General features: G+C 37.7%; 1 protein-coding gene across 6 annotated transcripts in view; it reads left to right on the forward strand.

The window, feature by feature from the left end:
• Positions 1-20,691, forward strand: part of NALCN (sodium leak channel, non-selective) — a 320,799-nt gene that overhangs the window by 206,178 nt on the left and 93,930 nt on the right. For all 6 annotated transcript variants that reach the window (XM_072782467.1, XM_072782462.1, XM_072782463.1 and 3 more), the window contains one exon: positions 1,815-1,889. In XM_072782467.1, coding sequence (XP_072638568.1) covers positions 1,815-1,889 — 75 coding nt within the window. The remainder of the gene's footprint in view (positions 1-1,814; positions 1,890-20,691) is intronic.

The following is a 20,691-nucleotide window of genomic DNA, read 5'->3' on the forward strand; positions in this document are numbered from 1 at the left end:
GAGAATAAAGTCTGGTTAGAGGAATGCTGAATAGATCTGTGCCTAGATGTCCATGCTGTGGCAGACATGGTGACATCAGTAAAAATCTGTCATCTAGACCATTCTGTATCTTCTTTAAGTCCTGGTAGGATCCCAGAGGACCTGGCTTTTAAATAGAAGGGTACTGGCACTTGTCCCAAGGCAAGCATATATTGTCAAAGTCTAATAATATTTGGTGGCTCATTTTCCCTTTATTATCTACTCATTGAGTTTGGAAAAGTGCTGGCTATTTACTTTTGCATAATAAATCTCTCTGGTACTTAAAAGTCATGACTAAATTGCCTTAACTTTCTTACCTTCATGCTTAACCATATAATATTAACAAATAGGAATAATTTCTTAAGAGGGAAATTGAAAGGAGGAACCTAAGTTCAGAATGAAAAAGATTTATCCAATGAATGTGGAACCTTAGGAAATTCAAACCTCACAGGCACTGAGGAGGGCACTTGATGGGGATAAGAACTGGGTGTTATAGTATATGTTGGCAAATTGAATTTAAATTAAAAAATGTAAAAAAAGAAAAGGGACTAAAATTAAATATTTTTTAATTCTACTTTTTTGTTGCTTGCTTTCTTTTACCCTTTTTTACCCATTCCGAGAGAAGCCTAAGCCTTTTTTTTTTTTTAATTGTGAAATGTGGTGAAATACAAAAGGGGAGAAGTCTGTTTTCCACAAAGGCAGGCTCCATTAACATTTCCAAAGTACCTCCTTCTAGCATTTCTCTATTTTTCTTTTTTGTACCCCCTTGCACTTCCACCATGTACACTCTTATTTAATATTGCAATGTGAGCGTTTTCTTAATACTATTAAAATTCATGAGTGCATTAGTTATTTAGCTGTATAACAAATTATGGACAATAAGAGCTTACAACGATAAACATTTATTTCTCACATATTTTCTGCGGGTCAGGAATCTGGGACAGGCTGAGCTGGGTGTTTCTAACTCAGAATGTCTCATGAGTTTGCAGTCAAGATGTTGGCAGGATTGCAGTCAGCTGAAGGCTTGACAAGGGCGGGAGGATCCATTTTTAAGATGGACCCAAATTCACAGGGTGGGAGACCTTGGTTCATCACCATAGGGACCTCTCCCTAGGGCACTTGTGTGTCCTCATAACATGGCACCGGGCTTCCACCAGGGTGGGTGATCCAAGACAGCCAACTGAAAGCCACAATGTCTTTATCACCTAGCCTCATGAGTCACCCACAATCATTTCCGTAACCAATTACACAGACCAAGCCGTATTCAATTTGGGAGGAGGCTCACAAGAGTGTGAACACCAAGTCTCCTCTTGGAGACTAGCTACCACAATGGGAATCTTTAATGGCTGTGTGAATTTTATTATCGAGATCTGCATACTGTGTTATATATTTATGTAAGGTTAGACGTTACTTCTAATATTTCATTATTACAAATAACTATCAAGCACCTTTGTATATAAAGCCTTTTACTACCTAAATTATTTTCTATGGATATAGTCTTATAAGTGGGACTGTTGAGCTATTAAAAATTTTTCTTAATTTCCATTTTACATCGGTTACATAAAGCAAATTAATATTTTATATGTTTATTTCAGGTAACATATGCATTTCCTTTAACATATTTGTGATAAATACCTTAAAATCCCTATGCAATGCTTCACAACTATAGGTTCATTTTTTTATTTAATGCATTCTGTATAGTATATATTTTAGGTAGATATTTTATATCATATCTATATAATATTTTGATATTTACGGCATGTGGGTTTTTTCATTGTTATTTAACCATTTTATAGATCCTCCTGAGTTTGTTTGTTGCGGTTATTTTGGACAACTTAGAACTTGATGAAGATCTAAAGAAGCTTAAACAAGTAAGTAATGTGTGGGGAATTCCTTAAATCTCCATTTAAAAAAAATAAGGGTAAAACATGCTTACAGATACTGTTAAAAGAGAGCTTCAAAGTAAAAAAATAGATTTTAAGAAATTAAGGCAGTCTAAGTTGGCAAAATTTTTTAACTTTTGTCCATTATCAACAAAGAAAATTTTCTATTGCTCTATACTTATCTTAGGAATATTTTCATATTACTATTTTGAATAAAAATAAGATGGACATATGACAGGAAATTGGATTGGTGACTATTCTTCTGCCATTATGTGAAGGTTGTTTGAAAATAAAATGCCTCAGGGCCTGATTGCCATTTTGCATAATTATGTGTAATACTTTTGATCATCATCATAAAAATATTAAGTATCAACTTGCCTGACCTCTAGACACTAAAAGAGAATTTAGTCTTGGTGCCCATAGTCATTATAAGAAATTGAATAGAATAAATGATCAACTGTGTGTGCCCAGTTATGCATGAAAACAGATTGGATATTATAGCATTGATAATCATATCCAAAAAAATGGAAATGAAAATGTGTGTAGGTTATATGACTGATGGCAGAACAATACAGGCATGATGGACCATTCTCATAGTTTCTGTTGCATGGAAGATACTTGGCTTAAGTATTTGGCTCTATCAAAGAGTTAGAGACCCTTTGAAAGGTAGAGTTGGTGTGAGAAAAGGACACTGGATAAGATATTCTTTTTTATTAAAATATAATTGACATTCAATGTTATATTAGCTTCAGGTGTTCAACATAGTGGTTCAACGATTCTATATATTATGCAATGCTCACCATATGTGTACTCTCTATCTGTCACCACACAAAGTTATTACAATATTATTGACTATATTCCCTAGACTCTGCCTTTCATCCTCATGGCTTATTTTATGACTGAAAATTTGTACCTCTTAATTTCCTTCACCTATTTTGCCTTTCCCTACCTCCTCCTTGGCAACCATCAGTTTGTACTCTGTATGAGTCTGTTTCTGGTTTTTTTATTTGTTTTGTTTATTAGCTTTCACATATAAGTGAAATTATATGGTGTTTGTCATTCCCTGTCTGACAGATTTCACTTGGCTTTATATCCTCTAGCTCCATCCATGTTGTCACAAATGGCAAGATCTCATCCTTTATATGCCCAAGTAATATTCCACTGTGTGTGTGTGTGTGTGTGTGTGTGTGTGTGTGACCTTTTCTTTATCCATTCATTTATGGATGGACACTTGGGTTGCTTCCATATTTTAACTTTTGTAAGTGCTCCAGTAAACATAGGAGCACATATATCCTTTCAAGTTAGTGTTTTTGTTTTCTTTGGGGAAATACTCAGTAGTGGAATTACTGGATCATATGGCAATCCTATTTTTAATTTTTTGAGGCTTCATAGTATTTTCCACAGTGGCTACACCAGTTTGCATTCCCACCAACAGTGCACAAGGATTTCTTTTTCTTGACATCTTTGCCAATACTTGTTTGTTGTGTTTTTTACTTCGGCCATTCTGCCAGGTGTGAGGTGATATCTCATTGTGGTTTTGATTTGCATGACCTTGATGATGAGTGATGTTGGGCATCTTTTCATCTGTCTGTTTGCCATATAAATGTCTTTGGGAAAATATCTGTTCAGTTTCTCTGCCCTTATTTTAACCATACTGTTTGGGTTTGGGAGATGTTTAGTAGTTCTTTGAATATTTCATATTTAACCTCTTAGTGGACACATCATTTGCAAATATCTTCTACCATTCAGTTGGTTGCCTTTTCATTTTGTTGATGATTTCCTTTGCCATACAGAAGCTTTTTAGTTTGATATAGTTCCGATAGCTTATCTTTGCTTTTGCTTCCCTTGCCTGAGAAGGGGGATAAGATATTCTTGGATCACCCTCCCCATCACTAACAATTAGGATGTTAACAAAGAATGAAGGCTATAAAACAAGTCTTACCTAGAATTCTAGGAAGACCCTACACATTCAGAATTTTCAAATTGCATATGAGTTTTCTTTTTTAATGAAAGCAAAGACATAACCTATTTAAATGGTTTTGTTGTCATTTGCATATCTTAAAGTCACTTTAGGCATTTCATCTTTGTACTTTTGTTTATCTCCAAAGTCTGTGCTTTTAACCAAGGGTAGTCAATAAAAGAAAAAATATATATTTGATAAAAAGGATGCCCACTGTGAGCATATCAAGGAAGGATTTAAGTGCTTTCCTGTCGTTTAGCTACACAGGCAAAATGGCCCTCTGGGCATAGTAGAAATGATTTCTTCCAGATCTTTTCAGTTTGCAGCAACAGTGACAGGTTATTCAAATGAGATTTGGGAACTTCTTTTATGCCATTGATGCAATGCTTTATGCAGCTTCTAGTTACAGAAATACGTAATTAGAGAGTTCAAAATTGAAACTGACCAACCATATCATTAGACATAACTAATAAAAATCTGTTGTGCAAACTACCTTAGTCTTTGCCTTACTAATTTGGTATTTAGATGTGGATTTTCCTGTATACCATGTTTACTGTGCATAGATTTTTTAATATCCCCTGAAAGAGGTCATTAAAATGTGCATTCTATGGATAAAATGAAAAATATTCTATTTTTTTAAACTGGTGATACAACCAGGTTCTGTATGGTTTTAAATAAACATTGGCCAATTAAAATTCCATGTCATTCCAGCCCACATTTGTAAAATAGTTTTCCACTAGAAAGAAGTAAAATAAATCTATATGGCAATTTCTTTTCAAGTTTATGAATTCAAATGTATTAATATTTGATATTATATGTAATATATACATAACATATATATTTTTTATCTAACCCCAGTGAAAAACCAACAATTAAAAAAACCAAGACTTTAATTGACATGACTTTATTCTGAGCTATATAGTTTTAATATATGAGCTTTGCTTTAAGCATCTGTCATTAGTTATAAAATGGCTTTTGTTTAATCACTTGCTATATATTAGAGATGCTTTGTATTTCTGGAAATCCTTTATACCAGAGCTGATTATTGAATTATGTCAGCCTACAAGTTGAAATATCTTCTTTGAATATTTAGAGATATTTGAACATTGAAAATTTCAACCATAAATAAAACAGCAAATTTATTTTCATTAGTACTTTTCACATTGTTCTTTGGTCATGATTAGACTAGCACTACCTATCTATTAAATTCACTTACTAATTCATACTTGAAACTCACCAAATATTATCATACTAAATTAAAATGTCCTATTCATTTTCTTCCATTTTGTATAAGAATATTTTGTTTCATGAGTTTTTACAAACTGTGTCATTTTTTTTATATCCCCCCTTATTTCCAGTGATCTTGGCTTTTGAGGTGAGTCTCATTTACATAGTTTCAAGAATACACCCCACACACACACATACACACATATATGCATTTTCATACACATATGCATATAACTATGTGAATACCTGAAACTTCAGCCTGTTTTTCACCGCTTCTTGCAGACCTCCAATAAAAATATGACCCGAAATACTTTTTAGTTTTCTGTGTGCAGGCTCAGCCCTTAAGGATTTAAATGCATATACTCTATTTTTACTCCCAGATAGAAAATAGAATGGGGAAGACATAAAAGTGATTTGATTTTCTTAACATTTTAAGTTCCAGACAACACTATATATTTCATAATATGTCTTTATTCAGTACAAACTTTTTTTCATCTTTTATCCTTTCACCAACTAATCTGTAGGTTCTTATAGATGCAGTAACATTTGTCAGACCCGTTCAGTGCCAGGTGCTGTGTTATTTTTACTTATTTAAATTTCACAGCAAACATGTGATGTAGGTATTATTAATATATCCATCTTACAGATGAGGAAACCAAGGCACAGAGAAGTTAAGTAACTTATCTTAGGTCACAAAGCTAATACGCAGCCAAGTTAGGATTCGAACTGAGGTAATTCGGACCTAAAGCCTAGGATCTATTATTGAGTCACAATAAAGTTGTGAAAATGCCAAACTTAAGTCATGCCTATTGTGGAGGCTCACTCATAGGACTGTCAATTACCCATCTAAAAATAATAATATTTTAGATAACAGAAACATCGTTATATTCATGAAATAACTGGTGATGTGAGGGGCAGTTTTCTGAGGAATGAAGGTGAATTAAGCAACCCAATCACTAAAATTATCCCAAATAGTTCTTTGTTTCCCCTGCAAAAGCGAAGATTTAATCAGAGCCACTGGAGTTAGGACTTTTGCAGCAGGTGAGAGCTCAGAGGTTTACCATACACTCCACATGATGGCAGATGCTGCCCAAGGCACCTCTTCTCTCAGTGACTTTCTGGAGCAAGGAGCCTCTTTAGACACAGACCCAATACGCTTGCAATATACTACATTTCAGTGAGGCCTCCGGAGACTTTTAATGTATTTTATTATGATTGTGGTAAAAACCAGTTGTGTTAAAATATAAATGTTTGGTTCATAGACATTTTTCAAGAGTAATAGAAGCCAGTGCGAGTCACCTCTAAAATGGAGGAGTTAAATACGAAACATTACACAAAGCTGTTAGAGAAAGTCTGTTGTCACACTTGGCAGAGGAGGAAATATCCTTAAGATGAGTGGGATAGGAGAGAGCTAAAAGGTACAGTGAAGAAACTAGAACGGATAAGAAGCAACAAGAGTGAAGTAGGACACTAGGAAAGCGTTCAAAATTGGAAATTAAAGGAAAGAGCACTTATGACCATAACCCAGTGATGGAGGGGGAGCAGAGGGACCAAGTCCAGAGTTAGGAAAATAATAAAGTCAGGCTGCCAGATGGCAAAGGACACCAGAGCCCTCCAGGGAGAAGCTCCCTGAGGGCCGGTGCAGTCTGCATGATCAATTGTTGGTGGAATCCTGGAATCACATTCTTCTTAAGTACCAGCATGCTGCACATCTTTTCCCCATCACTTTCTGGCCACATCCTTGGCCTCTGAGACAGTGGTTTCCACCTGAGGACTGCTGATCTGCAGAACTCTTCAAGCGAAAGTATGGAGCCAGCTGCCTTGTTTTTTTTTTTTTTTTTTTTTTTTTTTTTAACACTCCAGGAAGCCTAGAAGAAATCATCCGTGCACCCAATGTCAGGCCAGGTGTGCCAACTCAAATGCCAACTTTAAAACTTTTAGCTGGAAATCTGCAAATTCTAGGTGGCAGTGTAACTTCCCTTATGCCAAAGCTTTGAAGTCTCTTCATATATGCCTTCTTGTAAGGGAAAAAAGAAACATTGAATTATTTATTGCTTAATAAAGGCATTTTGAAGGAGAAAAGTGTTTTTAAAAAAATAGGATTCAGAGGGGCTTACTAAAAGGGCTCCTTGGGGACACATTTTGAGAGGTTCTAAAGTACCTGTTCCCACCAGCACTACCACCACCACCACCCCCATGGTATCACCAGTGTCATGCCTTAATAGCCACTAAGGTAGCTTTTCTTTTGTCACTCTTCAAAATAAACAATGTTCTAAAAAAACCATGCCAATGATACTCCATGTAAAATTCATCTTTTGCTTTCTGGGTGTGTTGCATATAAGACACAACTGGTTCCTGGCAGCAATATAGCAGTAGCATTACTTTCACGGCTCCCATAGCTAATTAAATAGAGATCTTGCTTCTCTTTTCACCACCCTAAACCCAACACTGGCTCTGGAAATGGAGATAGACATAGACACAAGTATAGATATAAATAAAGATACAGGCAAGTAATGATTTTCTACATAAGATAAAAAAATTGACCAGAAATGAGGTTGTCTGTGAATGTGTAATTTGGCTACTGAGAAGCCAAATCAGTTTGCATACAAGCTAAAAATTTCCTTGACCCAGTGCTGTCCTCTGAACAGTGACAATGACCTTGCAAAGACACTGGAGAATGTAGGTAGGGTTTTGCAAACTTTGAAAATGAAGAAAATCCTCACAGCTTTAATTATTTTTGCAAATTCAGTGCAAGACAGCTATAAAGGGTCTTCTTTCAAGCAGTATAAAATTCATTAAACTAAGGGAAAAAACCCCACAGAGATGCCTTGGGGAAAGAATCATTGAAAGGGGAAGTATAGATGTCTATTTAGATTACATTCAAAACTCTGAAATTAAAACTGTCTCCCCAATGCTGTAACAAGTCTCATTTGAATCCTGGTTCAAATTTGATGATGTTTGGTCTTTGGTAGTATCCACTGCATAGTGAGGATGAACATGTAAAGGAGCTTTTCTCTCTTAGGCCTTTGTTTTTTTAAATTATATTCCTTTTAAAATATGAGCTCTAGGGGAATGTTTCTCTTCAGCCTTACCTGGGAGCTTTTGTTTTCATCTCTGCTCTGTGTCTATATTGAGGTGTTTCCAGATGGAGAACAGTTGCACAGAGACACATGGTTGGGGATTGTGCCATTCAGCTTAGCCCTGATTGCTGTCTCCTGATCTGGGTCAAGCCTTCAGTCTTCCCAGCATTTTGCCCATGAGTGAATTCATTCAACTTAGTGTAACATAAGTGATGTAACTCTGTGATAGTAAATACCACCCATCGAAAACTACCTCATGCAAGGCACCACATGTTAAATTATTGGATTTTATGCTGAATATTAAAGACACAGAAACTAACACTCAAAGGACATTTCTTGCCCAAGTTTGTATAGTTTGTAGATACCTAAGTTGGAATAACACAGGCTCTCTGACTCGAATCCAGTGTCCTCACCAAAGGACATCACGATGCCTGTGCAGAGAACCAGTTCCTTCATTCATTATGAGATGCGTGTCTAGAAAGTAGGTTGGATGATGTGCTTACATTTGCAGATTAGCATATTTTCTTCCTGTGGATGTAAGACTGAAGGTCAAATTATAATCAGAATATAGCGTAGTGCGCCAGGAATCGGGGGGGAGGGTGGAGAGAGGAGGGCTGCGTGATTCAAATATGTAATAGCATCAGGCTAAGGTCATATGAGGTATCCCTTTCATAGATAGGATGTTACTGCTCAGAAACTAGATCTGTTTCATAATCTGGGAGTCTGACTGTTTATCTACTGTGCTTCAGATATTGTGGGTCTGAAGGGGTAAGGGACATAATGATGACCAAGTTAGGGGTAAGGGACATAATGATTACCAAGATACTGTTCCTGCCTTAAGTTACGTATAAGGTGGTGGGAGAAAGTGATACATAAACAGATAATATAGGGGCTTGGGAGCACATAGGAGACACAACCAACTTTGAGGATGAAATCAGAGGTGTTTTCTCACAAGTATGGTGTAGACTGAAATCTGAAGTAATGCCTATCTGAGTGAAAGGCATTAGAAGAAAATGGCATAAGGGAGGATATTCAGGACCAAGAGAACAGCAAGCTTCTACTTTTGGCAAGAAAAAGCATAGTGGTTATTTGGAGACCACTATGAATGAAGGAACTGGTTCTCTGCACTGATACCATGATGTTCTTTGGCGAGGACATTGGATTCAAGTCAGAGAGCCCATGTTATTCCAACTTAGGCACCTACAAACTGTATGAACTTAGGCAAGAAATGTCTTCCTTTAGAAGTTCACTGTGACTCAGGTGTTCAGCAAAGGAGAAATGGCGTGTTGGAAAAATGAGCAGGGAACTACAGGTGAAAAGTTATGAGCAGTGCTGAGAATTTAGATATTATTCTAAGGGCATTTAAGCCCAAGAGTGACATCATGTTCCCTATATTCCAGCCTCAGAACAGAAAATAGACTGAAGGAGCCCTACACTGATGATAAGAGCATCAGTCCTGAGCCAGATGGTGATCACAGCCTCAACTAAAGGAAACTGAGACAAGAGAATATACAGGGGTGGTGGAATATAGAGAAGGGAATACAGAGGGTAAGATTTGGTGACTAGTTGGAAGTAAGAGAAGAGCAAAGGCAGGAGACCAGGGTATTACTCAGGTTTCTGGATTGCCCGAGGTGTGCCAAGACAGAGAGCACAAGAGAAGGAACAAAGAGAAGTTTGGTATGTTTTATTTTGGCAGCAGGAGGACAGGGGGGAAGCTGTCCATGTTTACCATGAGATGCCTGGGATATATTTATGAGACAAGGTCAGTGGGTAGATAGAAGGTTGAAAGCTTAGGCAGAGTGTTGGAGCTGAAATAGATATTACGGAGGAGCAAAAGTCAACATGCAGGTGGTAATTTAAGCCTTTAGAATTCCTAAGTTTACCCTGGCTCCTGAGGAACAACAAATGAATCATATAAGCCATGAGGAGGAGCTTGAAATATGGATGAGAAGTCACAGCCCAAGCGTAGGAGAAAAGTTCAGAATGTGTTTGTCATCAAATCCAAAGGTAAAAGTGTTTCAAGAAGGAAACTGGTCAACAATCTCAAAGACTTCAGAGAGGTGAAAAAAATGTCACCATAGAAAACACTTCTATTTATAATAATATCAAGAAGGATGAAATACTGAGCAGTAACCTTAACCAAGGATGTAAAAGATTTCTACACTAAAACTGACAAAATATTGCTGAAAGAAATTACAAAAGACACAAGTAAACAGAAAGTTCTGTGTTCATGAACTAGAAGAATTAATATTGTTAAAAGGTCCATACTACCCAAAGTGATCCATAGGTTCAGTGCAATCCCTATCAAAACTCTAATGTACTTTTTTGCAGAAACAGAAACAAACAAACAAAAAAACTAAAATTCATGTTGAATCTCAACAGTCCCCAAATAGCCAAAACAAACAAACAAACAAACAATTTTGTTTGATTGAAAAAACAAAGTTGAGGCCTCACGTTCTCTAATCTCAAAACATACCACAAAGCTACAATAACTAAACAGCATAGTACTAACATAAAGACAGACTTGTAGATCAGAAGAAAGCCCAGAACAGAAGAAAGCCCAGAAATAAACCTTCATGTCATGATCTTCAATAAGGATGTCAAAACCACACAAGGGGAAAAGGAAAGTCTCTTTAATAAGTGATGCTGGGAAACTGGATGTCCACATGCATATGGGAGGGACCCTTACCTTAAACTCTATACAAAAACTAACTCAAAATGGATTAAAGAACTTAATGTAAGACTTACAACTATAAAACTCCAAGAAGAAAACATTCCAAAAAAGTTTCATGACATTGAAATTGGCAATGACTTCTTGGATATGACATCAAACATAACAAAGGCAAAAAAATTGACAAATGGGACTATATCAAACTTAAAAGCATCTGTGCATCAAAGGAAACAATCAACATAATGAAAAGACAATCTATGTAATGGTAGAAAATATTTACAAATCATTTATCTGATAAGGGGTTAATATCTGAATATATAAAGAATCCTACAACTCAACAGCAACAAAAAACAAGTCGTGAAAGACTTGAAAAGACATTTTTCCAAAGAAAATAAAAGAATGTCCAAGAACCATATGAAAAGATGCTCAGCATCACTAATCATTAAAACCACAATGAGATACAACCTCACAGTCATTATTATGGCCGCTATTAAAAAACTAGGAAATAAAAAGTATTGGCAAGGATATGGAGAAATTGGAATACTTGTGCATTATTGCCGGTAATGTGCAGCCACCATGAAAAATAGTATGAAGGTCCTCAAAAAATTAAAAATGGATATGATCCAGTAATACCACTTCTGGGTATATATGCAAAAGAAAAGGGTCTTGAAGAGATATTTGCAAACCCATGTTTGTTGCAGCATTATTCACAATAGCCAAGAGGTGGAAGCAACTCAGATGTCCATTAGCAGGTGAATGGATGAAGAAAATGTGTAGGCATACAATGGATTATTATTCAGCCTTAAAAAAGAAGGAGATTCTGACACATGCTACAGCATGGGTGAATCTTGAGGATATTGTGGTCACTAATATAAGCCAGTACCATATGATTCCACTTCCGTGAGGTTTCTAGAAGAATCTGGTTTGTAGAAACAGTAAAATGGTGGCTGCTGAGAGCCGGGAGCTGGGGCGGGGGCGGGGGGGGGGCAATGGGAGGAGGCAGAGGGGAATTCAATGTCTACAGAGTTTTAGTTCTGCAATATGAAAAAGTCCTGAAGGTCTTTTGCACAACAAGATGAATGTACTTGCTGTAACACTACTGAACTTTTGATCACAACTTTAAAAAAAATTAATGAAAAAATAGCAACCGTATTAGCAGTAAGGAGTTGGTAAGTGACAGTGAAGACAGCAAGCTCAGGCACTTGAGTGGAAGTTGGGTTCTAGGAGATGAGCAATGTATGACAGCTAAGGAAGTGAAGACTGATTACCAATCCTTTCTTCTTCTACTTGTCATCCTCAATGCTTCCAGACAGACCACTCATTATTGGCCAATGTTTTTAGTTATGTCAACACTGTTTACCATAGGGCTACGCAACCTTCTTTTCCATGTGGCATGCATGGAGAGTGATGTTTGCCCAACTCACAAGGTCAACCATTGGGAATCCCAGGCAGTTGGAGGGATCAGATATCCAGAATTCCTGCTGCTCCAGGAAACACTGAGCTGCCCAGGAGCCAGAGGATCAATCCCCTCAAGAAGCTACAAATCATTAGCAACTGGGGGTTGGGAAATGGTCTTTCCTGGAAACCTTTGAGGTTACGTAACTCCACTTGAAGCCACTCTCCATCTTTTGGTCAGAAATGACTCTACAGTCATCAATTTACATATTGCTCCCCATAATTTTCTGTAATTTAAATTTCAGGAGGTCATCTTACATAGTATTTGCTCTGCTATTTCTGAAATTGCTTCATTGCTAGGCCTTTGTTTAATAATAAATTCTTATGTCAAGAAAGACATGAACAGCAGTAAAATCAATTCAAAGAGATGAAGTGACTAAGGCTGCAAACTGTTCAGAGTTCAAACCAATAGGTCACAACAGAGGCTCAGAATTTGGGGGTATTAATTATCAGCATTAGACATGGCCTAGAAATCCAGAAGTCAATGCAAAAAGGGGAAACAGCTGACCAGAATTTTGGAGTTAAACCAATGATAGCTAGGGATCAGAGCATCAGACAGAGAAGGTACGTCTTAGAATGTATGTCCTATGGTTGTGCATTCAGTTGTGTACCTCAAAAAGGTATGTTGAAGCCCGAATCTTTAGTATGTGAGAGGGTGACCTTATTTAGAAATGGGGTATTTGCAAATGTAATCAAGTTAAGATGAGGTATTTAGGGTGAACCTGAATCCCCTATGACTGGTGTCCTGATATGAAAAGAAGAGACAAACAGATGGGAACACCAAAGTGATGACAGAGACAGACACTGTGAGGTGTCCACAAACTAGGGAGCATCAAGGATTGCTGACCATCACCAGAAGCTAAGAGAGAGGCACGGAATAGGCAGACCCTCAGAACCCCCACAGGGCACCAAGCCCCCATACACCTTGATTTTGGACTCCCAGCCCCCTAGAACTATGAGACAATAAACTTCTGTTGTTTTAAGCCACCCAGTTTTGGTACTTTGCTACAACAGCCCTCAGAAACTAACACAACCACCAGAGCCTTGTTCTCTGGCCTCAAGAAGTGTTTCCTTTTTGGTGCTAGGACGTAAGTAGCTGAGAGCATGGCACAATGGGGGGTAGCGGGTACTCCTCAGGACACAGACCAGCTGTCACCAGCCAAGAGCAGCATTCTCAGCAGTTGGAATCTTTACCTTCACCCTTAATCAAATAAGTCCATAAAAAGTGAGCTTTATGAGCTTGAGACTTTCTTGGAAGAAGAGTTCTTCTAAGCTTTTTCAGACTTTCATTCTGTGAATGATTGACCCAAACCAGATCACTTTTAGAAACCTTGATCTTTGTCTCATTCCACTGGCACTTGGAACTTTTTATGAATTACCTTAAGGCTCTCTTGCCTTTAAACAAATATGAAATGACTTGCCTATATTGATGAGTTGTTGGTTGTACCATTCTACAATTATGCTAACACAAAATTACTTTCATTACATTTTTTTCTATAGCACTCTACAAGGCAACCCCTCAAGTTTGAAAATGGGAAGGTTTGTAGGGAAAACATGCCCAAACTGGAGGAGAAGCTCCCCCTTCAGTCTGCCCAAATTCAGCACACCCAGCCTTAGTCCTATTGTTTAGCTGTGTGGACTCTATCTTGTTTGCTTTTTGTAATCAAGAGAACAAAATTTTTTTAATGAACAGCAATTTTTTTTCTTTAGACCCTTTCACAGTATGGAAACTGGATTGTTACAGTTTTCAGGAAAAAGCATGACAGACAATTGGTTTTCAGTTTCATGAATTGCAAAGGGATTCTTTTGTAGCTATGTTAGGACTATAAGGAGCGGAGACTATAACGAGTGTTACCCGATATGTACCTAAACTCAAATCTGAGTACACTGGAAGGGTTGTCATTGCCTCAACTCCTTTTGGACTTAGGTTTAACACAGTCCATCTGTTCTTTGTTCTGAGTCTCAGCCTATATACTTTTCCATTCTTTCCAAAGCATTATTATCTGCCTATTCATTTGTTTCTCAAATCTTTGAATCCCTACATTGTTCAAAAGTACCCGGGCTGGGTACTAAAGAGACAATAATAAGCAGTTAAATTCTCTGCTCTCCTGGACCTTATGGTTTAATGGAGGAGTTGTACATAAATCAAATAACCAAAGTAGTGAATAAATATTTACAAACTGAGATGAACATTCTTCAGAAAAGAACACCATTTGAGTGAGAAGTTCATAGAGGACACTGACCCACATGGGAGTGAGAGCAGTGAGGAAGGAGAAAGAAACACTTGAGCTAAGTTATAAAGGATGAGCAGCAGTGATTTCATAAAGGTGTTGACAGGGAGAGAGGAGAGGAGAACATTGCAGAGAGAAAGAAGAGCGTTCGGCATGACCAGAACATAGAAAGTTCAGGGTGAAGTGGTTTAAAGTGAATATGGAAAAGCAAACAGGTCATATACCATGCAGCACTCTGAGAAACATGCAAAGAATTTTACATTTGACCTAAGAACATGGGAAGCCTCAGAAGGCTTGAAGGTGGGAGGTGATAGTAAATTAGAGAGCTGTTTGGGAAGTAAAATCAGCAGGGACATGGTGAGAGTTTGGATTTAAGAACATAAATGAGAGAGTCTTGGGGGTAACTCTTGGATGAATGATGGTAACATTCACTGAAGCAGGAAACATTAGCACAGAGCCCTATCTGAAGGAAAAGATTGACAACTCCTCCTTGGGCATGTTGTGATGAGATTGGGCATAAGCAGAGACAGACACCTAATGGCTGCATATGCACATCTAGAGTTCAGGAGTGAGGGCTGGCTGGCTAGAGATACAAACATGGATGGTCAATGAAATCTTCACATACCCAATGCCTACCATGTGCCAGGCACTGTCCTAGGCATGTAGGCTATGTCATTGAAGAAACCAGCCAAAAGTCCTCACCCTCTCTGATTCTTCTTCAGTCTTAGTGATGTTCTCTGTATAGACAAAATAGTGAAAATTGTGAATCTGGTGAGATTGTATAGAGTGGAAAGAAAAGAGATACTATAACCTTGTAAAAAAAATGTTTAATAACTCCAAGTGATTTGCCATTAAGGCAGCACAAATAATCTCTCTCCGATTTTCTCCATGTCAGTTTGGCTTATGGTTTTGTTACAAATAATCAACGCTCTCTCTGTCTCAAGTTCAAGCTCCCAACAAGAGAAGATCTGATTGGTCCAGCTAGTCAGCCTTATTCCTTCTAGGCCAGAATTTCATGTCCCTGACTGCTTACAATGCTTGTCATCCATACAGAAAACCATCATCTTTCAACAGGTCCATATCTAGACCAAACCACAAAGAGGGCCACCCTGAACTGTGGCTGGTTTCCTAAGGCAATCTATTCTCCTAACTCTCCACCCTGGCCTCTGCTCTGAGAAACTAGACCTAAAAGGAGATGTGGAGCTGTAAAGGATGGGACTGCGTTCCTTCCCTAGTTCTAGAGCAGAAGTCATACTTGTAGCTCTGTGGAGTAGGGGTCAGGGGAAGATTTGAACCAGAAGACCTAGGAGACTAGATCGAACTGAACTAATTTTTAATAAAAGGTGGCCAGAAAGTTATGGAATTTGTCTAAAAGCAGCAACCATCTTCTTTTGATTTATTCATGATTCTGCTTCCACATACTTGAGGGTTAATGAGTTCATCTTATCCTTTCTTTACATTCCGCTCAGTGTGCTTGCTCAATAGTAGGTACAGTGAGAGGTGGAGCATGTCTGGCATTCTCACACAGCCATATGACTATCGAATATTTTTTACTCCGATATTAACAAAAGAATGACTTAAATTATTTCTAGGAAATGAGAAATATACATGCATGCTATTTGGTTTGATGTTATTCCTATTTCCATTTTGCTTTGCATAAAATATGTTGATTAACGTGAATTTTCATAGTGCATCTAATAAGCCCTTTTTATCAAAGTCTGCAAAATTGAATGACTCTACAATCTTCCATAAGCATATTCAGGAATGGTACTTGGAAAATGCATGAATTGCCAAGGAAACAGAGCACAGCTGAGGTTCAAGACCCCAACGTGGGGACTACAATATATGTGTCTTCCATACCTCCAATTTAATGTGTGGTATTTATTTTATGACAAATACCATTCCTGATACTAGTTATATATGCACTAAGGTGGAACAAATAAGGACATTTACTGCAGATCATGTCACACTGTCGGAGAAAGAAGTTACAGATAAGCAAAGGGGAGATGCCAGATGAACCCTAAAGCATCAGATTGGAGTAGGAGTATCAGTATGAACTCAGTTTAAGATAGAAGATGGATGGATGGATACATAGATACATAGACAGATATATAGATACATGGATGGATTCATATATATGATCTAAGGTTACATAAGACCATCCATCCATACATAGTTGTTGGGTATAAATATGTTTGTATAACATCATTTTATATACATACATGTATTTACTAGCTCTTTCTTTACTTTGAGTAAGCCTAGGAGCAGTGACATACCAGTGGCAACAAGCAAACCCAGTGCCAAGATTTTCATTTCTAAATGCCATACTCCAGGAAAGAAAATCAGGACTCTTTGTGGAGAAATAGCTGATTGTCAAGCTCAGTCTGAAAACACAAGATAAGACTTAAGTATTTTGTGGAGCCCAGAAAGTAAGGAATAACCTTTTAAAAAGAAAGGAAAATAAAAAGGTATATTAGAAGAGTGGAGAAGCCAACTGAAAAAGCCCCCAATAGCCAAAGCAAGAGCAATTTGAGCAATAAAATAAATAATGATAGTATTCGATTATTGATCCAGAGAGTGAAATAAACAACCAAAACTCACACTTGTGTATAAATAAATGATTGAATTTAAAACTAGAGAAGTGGCAACTCTTCCTCACAGAATAGTGGCAAGTAAATAGAAATAGAAATAATAGAATAATAAATGAGGGAAATAGAAAATCACCATTAGAACATTACAATTATAATTGTGGCAGGTGGGATCTACTGATGGATGCTGAAATTAGTGTTAAACTTGAAGAAGAAATAGGATATTTGCATGACCTCCAAGTTCTCCCTTCAAAACTTGTTTTTTTAAATTATTCTGATGGTTTTGATATGTGTCTACAAATTCGTTGATGCTCCTCCTTCCTGAGAGAAGAACCTTAAGTCTTCTCTCCTTAGCTGTGTGCAGGAGTTGGTGACTTGCTTCTACCTCATGGTTTAAAGAAAGAGTAGTATGAGGACACTATAACATTAGAGAAACCCAGAAGACACACCTTACCCTTGTTACAGTTGCCATCACCAACATTAAGACTATTGGTGTCATGTTCCCCCTGATATGATGAGATAAGCCCATAATCTCCCTGATATTCTTCCCCCCAAAATCCATAACCACAGTCAAGTCATGAGAAAACATCAGACAATCCCAAATTGCCCTCACTCTACAAGGGACCTGCCCAGTACTCCTTAAAACTGTCAGGGTCATTCACAAATAAGGAAGATAGGAGAAATTCACAGCCTCAAAATACATGACAATGAAATATAATGTGGCACCCTGTATTGACTCTTTAAAATGATGCTGACACAAAAACCAGGGAATCCCAAATATGTTCTCCACTTTAGTTAAAAGTATTTGACCAAGGTTAACTTCTTAGTTTTAATAAATGTTCTATGGTTATATAAGATGCAGACATAAGAAAAAGCTGGGTCAAGGGCATCCAGGAACTCTCTGTACTATCTTTGCAATCTTATGTAAGTGCAAAATGATTTCCACATAAAGTGTTATTTTTTTTAATGGGGTAAGAATTTTCTATGGTAAACTCCAATAACACAACATATATGTATAAATTGTCTGCTGTGTGGCCCTGTTCAAAGACATATACATCTGTGAACCTTTATACTGTGAATATGTCATATAGAATTTATAGTTAATTATGATGTTTTGATCTTAAAAAGCTGAGGGCATACATCTCATCAGGAGCCAAACACTTTTTATGATTTTATTTCTAATGCAAAAGCTGATGAGACTTGTCATTTCTCTTTCTTCCTCTTGATCAGTAAAATAACCCATCTGAAATTGGGAGACTTGTTTGTGCTGGTTAATATGGCTTCTTCCACCTTGTAAAGAGCCTAAGAAGAGGATAATAAAATGAGGAGAAACTTCACAAATGGGCCACTTTGTCCCGTTCATGGGACTCCACCGATGCCACTTTTTTTATTCATCTCATCACCATTGTGTTATCTTTGTCCTGTGTGTGTGTAAATGTACAGTGTGAGGCCACAGGGCACAGAGTCCTGCTCTTAATTTAGAATGTGTCACCTCAATAGGAGACAGATATGCATAATTAGGAGATGATGGCATAAAGCCCTGAGCACTAAGGCTGAAGAAATTGCAAGAAATGGTGCGGAAGTCATGCCCAATTCAGATGGGAGGCAGGTAAGGAAGATGTGTCTGAAAATGATGAATTTAATGTTGTTAGCAAAGTGGGAGAAAATATTCCATATTTAAGAAATGGCAGGTACAAAATTGCAGAAGGAAAAATGCATCTATTGCTTGAAAATGTTGTTTTGATGAGACAGTATAAAACAGTTTGTAAAAGCTCAAGCTCTGGAATCAGAAACGTTGGAGTCACACCGCAGTGCTACCACTTCCAGCCATGTGACCTTGGGCAGCTGTTTTAAGCTCCTGTGACCTCAGTTTCCATATCTGTAACATGCTAGAGTATGGAGCAACATCCAGGGCCAAACTGGGGGATTGAGTAGTCTTAGCGATGCAAAGTGTTCAGCCTAGTGTCTAGCACTCATGTTTAGTAACGACCAGTTATTGTTATTCCGAGAAATCTTCCTAGCAGGGATGACTTTTAAGGGAGTTAACCAAATGTAAAAGGGAAGTGTGTTGCAAGCATTGTGGGAGGACAACACGTTTGTATGTTTGGAGGCACACATACATCACATCAAGAAAGACTGTGGGAGGGGCCGGCAAGCCAATATTGTTGGAGTGTAAAGAGCAAGGAAGGCATGGGGTGGAGGTTGGTGGGTGGGTATCATTTCTGCCATGCTAAGAAGATTCAAATTTCTTATGTACACAATTGACCACCCTTGAATTACTTTAAGGACCAGGAACATGATTATGTTTCTTTTTCGAGTGTTCTGAAAAGAAAACTGGGATTCAAGGAGCAAGACTAAGATGGAAACGCAGTTAGGGAGGATAGAACCCAGTTCAGGAGTGGCAGTGAGATAAAACCAGGATGCATGGGGTGGGGGAGCTGCTGACTTCAGCAGTGTGGGAAATATGGGTGGCTGGTGAGAGCAGCCCCTCGGTGCCGCCGCCGGGAGAGGATGGAAGATGAGCAGAGAGTTAGTGCAGAGGAGCAGCATGCATGGTCCATGGCGAGTGCAGGCAACTCTTGTGAGAAGAAAGTTTGAAAAGGGAAAGAGAGAGGGAAAAACACTAGATCAGGAGTAATGTTCGCCACTCTCTATTTAAATCAAGAGTCTTAAGAAAATAAATCAAACAACACTGCAAAGGGGCAGAAGGTAGGGAGTGGCAAAGGTTGAGGGAGTCCCACAGTGGATGGAGGAGAGGCGCTGGACAGGACAGCATGTGAGCATCCTCTGCACTTCTCCCCACTGGCTGAGATGAGAGCATCTCCATGCAGGGCCAGCAGCTATGGTGGCATAGTGAGAGCTCTGGTTTTTATAGCACATTTTCCCTTGAGGAATTCAAATTACAGACAATATGCTATCTCACTTATCTATCTGGCATTTATATGAAGGAAGGAAGATCCTCATTTCTCATTTGAGAACACTGAAATCCAAAGTGGTTAAGGGATTATAAAACTGAACAAAAATTGAAATCCACATCTTCTTACTTTTTTTTAGACTATGTTTTCTCCTGTGTTTTCTGAATCAAAACAGGGAGGACAATTATGGGAGTATAAATATATGTATACACGCACACACACACTCATATATATACATACATATACATCCAGTATACATATTCTAAATTCCCTTTGGTGTGGCCTTTTCCTATTACTTACTGAATATCCGTCTCCTAACAAGAGCCAACTATCTAGTTTACATGGAATTCTAATATAATCTCATCTGAGGTAGAGCAAAAAAATGCATTTTTTATCATAATGAACATGTTTCTATGATTCAGTAAGTTTCCTAATGGAAACAACTGTGTCTCAGTTGAATAACACAAGAGAAATATAATGTAAAATAGAGGGACCTAGGCAAAAAAAAAAAAAAAAAAAAAAAAAAAAAAACCACCCAAAACCCAAAACATACAAAAGCAAACTGTGTTCATTACAATTGTCTCTAAGAAATCATTAAGTCCATTAATGGGATTTCAAGGGACAATCATATAAGGAAAACCTACCCATTCAATGTAATTTGGT

Source organism: Canis lupus, chromosome 17, assembly GCF_048164855.1.
Source record: "Canis lupus baileyi chromosome 17, mCanLup2.hap1, whole genome shotgun sequence".
Lineage (NCBI taxonomy): Eukaryota > Metazoa > Chordata > Mammalia > Carnivora > Canidae > Canis > Canis lupus.